At 51.6% G+C, this 7,294-nt stretch overlaps 1 protein-coding gene across 1 annotated transcript; it reads right to left on the minus strand.

Annotated features, from left to right (window-relative positions):
• Positions 1-271: 271 nt before the first annotated feature.
• Positions 272-5,635, minus strand: SPR (sepiapterin reductase). Its single transcript, XM_032410712.1, has 3 exons — positions 5,104-5,635; positions 4,238-4,528; positions 272-1,039 (listed from the first exon to the last, which is right to left on the minus strand). Exons 1-3 carry the CDS (start codon positions 5,423-5,425, stop codon positions 849-851), a joined length of 804 nt encoding a protein of 267 aa, XP_032266603.1. The 5' UTR covers positions 5,426-5,635; the 3' UTR covers positions 272-848.
• Positions 5,636-7,294: the final 1,659 nt, after the last annotated feature.

Consider the following 7,294-nt stretch of genomic DNA (forward strand, 5'->3'; position numbering starts at 1 on the left):
GGGTCAGCATAGGCATCTGGAGGAACAGGCAGCTGGGCATGTCCATCTTGGCCAACTCTGAACCTGAGCTTGCCACTGGGTAGGGCTCCATGAGAAGAGGCAGACAACCCCAAGATAATTCCCCTGGAAATAAGGGTAACTCCCCAAGTTTGGGTTAATTGCATTAAGGAACACCTCTGGACCCAGCGAGCCAGGAGTCAGTCGTGGGCCCTGTATCAGAGGAGAAGCCAGGGGTGAATAAAGGACAATCCACATTTTATTTGTATCTGCTTTTTATTTGTACATAAACTCTCAGGGGCCCCCTCCCCCCCCCCCAATCTGGGGGACAGATGGCAGGTTCTGGAGGGAGGAGGCATCAGAATTAAGGACACGAAGTTCAACGCAAGGTCCTGCTACCATGAGCATGGGGCCTCCTTGTCTGCCGAACTTGCACCGTCCTCCCTCCCCTGTGGGCTGTGAATCTACATGGGCCCTCCTGTTTGACACTAGCTCAGCCAGGGACTGGCCATGAGGCCCCCAACCTCTTCTCTTCAGGGTTGCAGCTTCTTGTTCTGCTTATCCCATCCCTAAAATTCTATTTCTGGGGAAACAGAATACCAACAGCCATAACTTCTCTCTCCCAAGTTCCCCTAACTCAGGGCAGTCAACAGACTCCTGAGAACTGGGATTCCAGCGACCCGAGGCCCTCACTGCCGGCTGGTTCTGAGGGCAGGACAGTAGGTATGAGTGCTTTTCTGGGTAAGGCAAGGTTGGCAGTGCCCCTGTGGCAGGATGGGGGGGTGGCACAGGGCTCCTGGGTGTGCCTGAGAGGGGGGGGAAGAAAGCCCCAGAAAGCCAAGGACAATGGCTTAATTATCGTAGAAGTCAACATGGGCTCCAGACTTGAACGTGTCCTTTTGCACCAAGCTTAGCAGTTTCTGGGCTGACATCTTACAATCCACAAGCTCCCCTTTTGTCTTCAGGTCCTGCAGCCTTTTTCGTAAGTCTGGGTCCATCGAGGTCTCCCGGGCCAACCGCTGCATGTCTGTGTCCAGGGGACCTAGGGCATGAAGAGCAGAAGTTGGGGGGACATGGCCAAGGCAGGGCCCGTGCTGTGTGTGGACTATGGTGGAGGCAGCCTGGCCACCGGAAATACCTCACCCTGGCTGACAAGCGTGGTCAGGGTCATTCTGTCACTTTTGAGCTCCAGACTCAAATCCTGATGCCCCAGTGAACATGGTATCTCCAGACCACTGTATCTAGAACCAAGCTTTTCACCTCCTGTCCAACCGGTACCTCCTCCTCCTGACTTTTCCATTTCTATTAATGAAATACTCTTCTTCTAAACTCAAAACTTCCATCCCCGGCTCTTCCCTCTCCACTCTGTTCCCACAGCCAACGAGTCATCAAGTAGGACGGACCCTTCTCCTTCTACATACCCTGACAATCTGGCCCTTTCTACGGCCCTGGTTCTCTCTCTGCTTCAGCTCCTTCTGTAGCCCTCTGCTAAATGCATCTTGCTAAAATATCACTGGGGTCGGCAAAGGGGTGGCATAGGAGTTTCTAGCACTTTTCTGCAGAAATATCAATATGAACTATTAGCTGCCCATGAGATTACCTTCACAAAAGCCAAGGATTCCGGGTAAGGGATTACACTACCTGGGTGAAGCACAGAAATAAGAAAGGATGCATTGAGGAAGGTAGGAAATATAGATGTGTATTACCCTTATCACCTGCTCCCAAGCCTGGGCATCCCAGTGTAGAGACACCCTCCCTGTGGGAGGAGAGTGAAGTAAGCACCCGACTTCACAGGGGATCCCAGAGCCAGCCCACCCTAGCACCAGGCCAACTCCCATGGCCCTAGGTGGCTCCCTCTGGGCCCCCATGAACCCAGGCCCCCAGCTAACCCCACTGCCTGCCAGATCCAGTGCCTCAGCAGCCCCAAGTGGCTCCCACAGCCCCAGGCAGTTCCTATGGCACAGGTTCCCACAAACCTAGGCCCCAGGGTCACTCTGATGCCTGCTGGTTCCAGCCAGCTCCAAGCTCCCAGAAAGCCCCAAGAAACCCAGGCCCCCAATCCATTCCAGTATCAGCTGGCCCTTGTGGCCTGGGGTTGCTCCCATGGCATCAGGCTCCTGACAAGCTCCCATGAACATAGGTACCTGGCACATTCCAGCCAGTTCCTGTGGCCCTAGATGCCTTCAAGCTTGCAATGAGTGCCTGTAAACCCAGGCTCCCCGCCAGGCCCAGCACCAGACTGACTACCATGGACCCAGGCTTTCAACCCACCCCAGCAACAGGCTGCCCACAGACTCCGGCAGCAAGCCTGCTACAGACATCCCCAGATGGCTCACCCAGAATCACTGCACGGGCTGACTGGTAAAGGGCTTTGCCTACTGAAGTCAGCCTGTAAAGGCTGGGAGAGGTGCCTCCTTCCTCACATGCACGGACACCAACATGGGGCCACAAGGATCATGAATAATCAAGGACATGTGACACCACCGAAAGGAAACCTATAAAACTCCAATGACTGACCCTAAAGAAATAAGATCTATGAACAAATAATTCAAAATAATCTTCTTAAAGAAATTCAGTGAATTACAAGAAAATGCAGATAGATGGGGTGCCCGGGTGGCTCAGTTGGTTAAGCCATCTGACTCTGGGTTTCAGCTCAGGTCGGGATCTCAGGGTCATGGGATTGAGCCCCACGTTGGGCTCTGTGCTCAGCGTGGAGTCTGCTTGAGATTCCCTCCCTTTCCCTCTCTTCCCCCTCTGCCCTTTTCCCCTTCTCCCTACTCACATGTGCTCTCTCTCTCTAAAATAAATAAAATCTTAAAAAAAAAAAAGAAAATGCAGATAGACAACTAAATGAAATTAGGAAAACAATGCACGAACAGAATGAGAAGTTCAACAAAGAAATAGAAACCACTTTAAAAAAAACCCAACAAACCGAAATCCTAGAGTTGGAGAATAAAATGACTAAAGATTCAAGAGAAGTCAACAACAGACTCAACCAAACAGAAGAAAGAAATGAGTGAATCAGAAGAGAGGTCATTAGAAATCATCCAGTCAGAAGAGCAAAAAGAAAAAAGAACAAAAAAGACCAAAGATGATTTGAGGGGGTACCATCAGAAGACACAACCTATACATTATTGGAACCCCAGAGAAATAATGGCTGAGAACTTCCCAAATCTGGGGAAAGATTTGTATATCTAAGTTCATGGAGCTAATAGGTCACGCCAAAATTTCAACCCGAAGTTATCTTCTTCAAGACACCAGGCCTATGTGATTTCACTGGTAAATTGCGTGTGTTTTCATTACTATTCCTTTGTGATACAGTTTGAAATCAGGGAGCATGATGCTTCCAGGTTTGTTTTTCTTTCTCAAGATTGCTTTGGTTATTTGGGATCTTTTGTGGTTCCATACAAATTTTAGGATTGTTTGTTCCATTTCTATGAAAAATGCCATTGGAGTTTTGATAGGGATTGCACTGAATCTATAGATAGATTTGGGTAGTATGGACATTTCAGCAGACCAAGTGTCACGAGACCCCTTACTGTTTAACTTTTGTGAAGACAGGGCCCTCTCTTATTTATCCCAGCATCCCCACAGTGTTCTGGCACAATTTAGCCTGGGGTGGCCAGCACTTCACAATGTCTCTCTGCTCTTCCTTCAACTAACATTTACTGAAGACTGACAAAGTGAGGTGCTTCGCTAGGTGCTGGGGACATACAGGTGCACAGTGCAAAGTTCCTGCCTTCAAGGTTTTCCTATCAGGAGAAAGAAGTATAGATATGAAGAGGATACAGTGTGGTAAGTTCTATCTAACATTTAGAAGTGCTAGCAGTTAGATAGCACTTCACAGCTAGGGATCATTTTCATATACATTACCTCATTCAGTCCTCCAAACTGCCCTGTAGACAGGTAGCATCTTCCCTGTTTCACATAAGGAAATATGGTACAGGCCTGAAATTCAAACCCTCATTGTCTCTAAACTCTAGTATCTCAGACTTTCTGGCCCCACCTTCCAGGCCGGGCAACTCCCCAGTCTCTCCCCTTATCTTCTAACTACACTCCCTATCCCAGCCAGCTCTAACTTCTGGAGCCTGTATTTCCCTAAAGGAGTGATGGTTAATGATTCAGGGACAAAATACTCTGTGGGTTCTTTCTTGGAGCGGACAGACTAGGCCCTTTGCCCACCCCCAGAGGGGAACCAGCCAGTTCTGGGTGACAGGGATGGTAGTAATGTCCCACCTACCTGGGGCATAGCTCAGCACCCTGACACTAGGTTCCTCTGCGGCTAGAACCTGGAACAGCATGTCACGGGCAGCCTTCCCCGCACAGTACAATCCCCAGCCCTTGAAGGGCTGCAGAGCACAGAGGGATGAGATGTTAACCACGGTCCTGCTGAGGCCAGGACTGTCTGGAAAGGCCTTCAGGATGCTAGAAGTCAGGCAGAGCATGGAGGTCAAGTTGAGAGCCCAGTAGTTGTTCACTTCAGCTGGGTCGGCCAGGTCCAGGAAGCCTTTGGACACGTCCCCAAGAGTGCCTGAAAAACCAGACCTGAAGAATCACTCTGTGCAGATGGGTTTTCTCTTCCCCCAGCCCTCTCCAAATTCTAGACACCCCCTTCCCATCCAAACCTAGAGGAGTCTCCCTAGCGCTTCTGAAGACGCCTCCCTCTTCCCATCTCTGCAGACAGACACACCTGGGGTTGTTCACTCATCTCAAGTTGCAAACTGAAAGTGTGCATGTCCTGCTCTGGGCCTGGGGGGAGAACGCAGGAGGCCATTTGGAAAAGTGGGTAATTTACTTTTGCTGGAAGACCTCAGGCCTCCGGCAGAGGGCGCGGAGCTAGGCGATCGGGAAAGTTCTACAGGTATTTTGGAAAATTTGCCCAGAAATGGGAAGGGGGGAGGGGGAGAATGAGCCGCAGCGATGGCAGCGAGTCTCCCTCCATACCTTGCTGAAACAACTCGGATTTTCAGGCATCTTTCTGACTCCTAAGAGTCACCTTTAAAGTTCCTAGCGGTGGGGAAAGTGAGAAGGAGGAAGAGCTAGGGGCGCTAAGCAGTATTCCCAGGGCTCCCACGGGGAGTCCGCCGCCGCCGGCGGGCGCCTTACCCGCATTGTTGATGAGCAGCACCCGCTGCAAGCCCTCGGGCCTGGGGAGCTCGCGCAGGGTGTCGAGCAGCTGCTGCAAACCGGCCTCGAGGCCCAGGTCGGCGGGCACCCGCACCAAGCGCAGGCCCGGCCGCCCGGCGTCCAGCTCCGCCTCCAGCTGCCGCAGCGCCTCGTCGTTGCGGGCGCTTAGGACCAGCACGGAGCCGGGCGACAGCAGCCGGGCCAGGAGCGGGGCCAAGGCCCGGCCGAAGCCACCGGAGGCCCCGGTCAGCACGCACACGGCGCGTCCCAGGCCGCCGTCCCTGTCGCTGCCACCCGGCATGCCGGCGACCTGCGACCGCTCGCGCGGGGACCGGGACTGGCGGGGGGCGGGGCGGCCGCGGTTGGAGTAGGCGGAGGCCCAGCCGGAGGGGGCGGAACCGAAAGCTTGGCCGCGACCGCGTGGCGCCACTTTCCCTGGCCGCCGCGGGCTCAGGTGCAGGCGCCTGCGCGGTCCCAGTCTGCGGGAAGGGGCTACACCTAAGGGGTCGGGAGGCACCGCCTCCACCCGGAATCGTAACCCGGTTCTGGACCTGGCCTCATTCTACTACCACCACCACCACTACCCGCACCCCTCCCTGCACTTCCGCACTTTCATTCCCCCGCAGGGCCGCATCCGCCTCCCAAGTTCACACCCCACCTCCTTGCACAAGGGACCTGCTCCAGGCCAGGCCATCCGGCTCCGTGCTGGGCATCCCTGTAGGTGGCCAGCAAAGGCCCTGAATGCGGCGCATGCCAGTTTAGGGCTCTGGGAACTCATCGCTCTCAGCTTAACGGGAGCTACCTCTGGGAGCACCACAGTGGCTCCTCCAAGTGATGTAAAAACCTCTTCTCCCTTTCTAGACTCAGGGCAACTCTGTGCTCCAGCCAGTTCCCCTTCCTCTGAGATTTCGGGGTCTCCTGCTTTTACAGGTCTGTGTTACCCGGATTTCTGCACCGACTCACGCTACACGTTTCCCAGCCGTCAATTGCACCTACTCCCAACTTCTGAAAGAGGACTGCAATTACTTCCATTTTGTCTTTCAACTTTCTGATTAAGTTCTTTCTAGCTTATCTCTGAACTCAGGCCATCGAACCTATCCCCTCAAGCAATAGGGACTGCCTCCACGCCAGCAAGACCCGGTGTGATGGACCTCCAGACAATGGTTGGTTTGACCTTCACTGCCTGTCTGCAGTACCCACCGACCTGTGTCCCACGTTTCCCTTATATAAACCTGGAAGTATTTTGGGCACTTTGAAGACAGTCTTTGAGACGTTAGTCTGCTGTCTTCCCAGTGAAATAAATTCCTTTCTGGTTTCACCGCCACTCTTCTCTCTGCCTTTGGATTTTGTCAGCTGTGAATGGCCGAACCTGGTCTGTCTGGGACTCTCTGAGCCAAGTGTCCTTGCACCCCTGTGCCCCGGCTACACTTCAAGTTTACGTAATCAGCTGAATCTGTAAATCCAGACCTGTACTTCAGAAAACCCACATTTCCGATTTTTTTTTAAGGAGAGAGGGAAGATAAGGTCGGGAGACAGCTACAAATCTTAACATGGAGACTTCAGAGTTTAGCGAGGGTGGTAAGTAACTTTTGATAACTCAGCCCAAGTCCTCACAGGGCTGTTCTCTCTCTCTCAGAAGACGGACAGCAAAGTTGCCTTTCCAGGCTCCAGAAAAAAATGCGTTTTGCTTGCTTGTGCTGTGTGGGCTATCTTATCGACACCAAAACAACTTGGGGGGAAGGTTTTTACTGGTCAGCGTGGGTGTCCTTACTGCAAACTTTTTGTAAAATGTGCAGTTCAGATTGCACCATGGAACATACTCTAACAACAAATGAAACTGCAAAGAAATCTTAAACGTCATTTAGTAGATTTATTGTCAATATGCACAGTATTATTTAGAAAGTATTTGATGAAAAATAGGACCAAAAAAAGTAATTATGCTAATGTTGTTAGGAGCCCAAATTTTCAGTGTTAAAGAGACCAGGTATAAATTGAAGGAAATTAAGGGAAAATCTGTAAAATTGAATTTGAATCGGAAGCCAGAAAATTGTATATTTATTGCAACTACTTTTGCTATTATATGATAACACTAAAACCATGTTTTTCCTCTTCTGGGTGTGTTGGTTCTCCAGTACCTATGACTAACCTTTTTAAGAGTTCTTCCTGCAAT

The sequence above is a fragment of the Phoca vitulina genome, unplaced genomic scaffold, assembly GCF_004348235.1.
Source record: "Phoca vitulina isolate PV1807 unplaced genomic scaffold, GSC_HSeal_1.0 scaffold12, whole genome shotgun sequence".
Lineage (NCBI taxonomy): Eukaryota > Metazoa > Chordata > Mammalia > Carnivora > Phocidae > Phoca > Phoca vitulina.

Excerpts from the sequence above, each read along its gene's own strand:
- SPR (XM_032410712.1), bottom strand. The coding sequence starts at position 5,425 with ATGCCGGGTGGCAGCGACAGGGACGGCGGCCTGGGACGCGCCGTGTGC. Across the intron at positions 4,529-5,103 it reads GCTGCTCATCAACAATGCGG|GCACTCTTGGGGACGTGTCC; the intron begins GTAAGGCGCCCG and ends CTGGTTTTTCAG. Across the intron at positions 1,040-4,237 it reads GGTGCTGAGCTATGCCCCAG|GTCCCCTGGACACAGACATG; the intron begins GTAGGTGGGACA and ends TTCATGCCCTAG.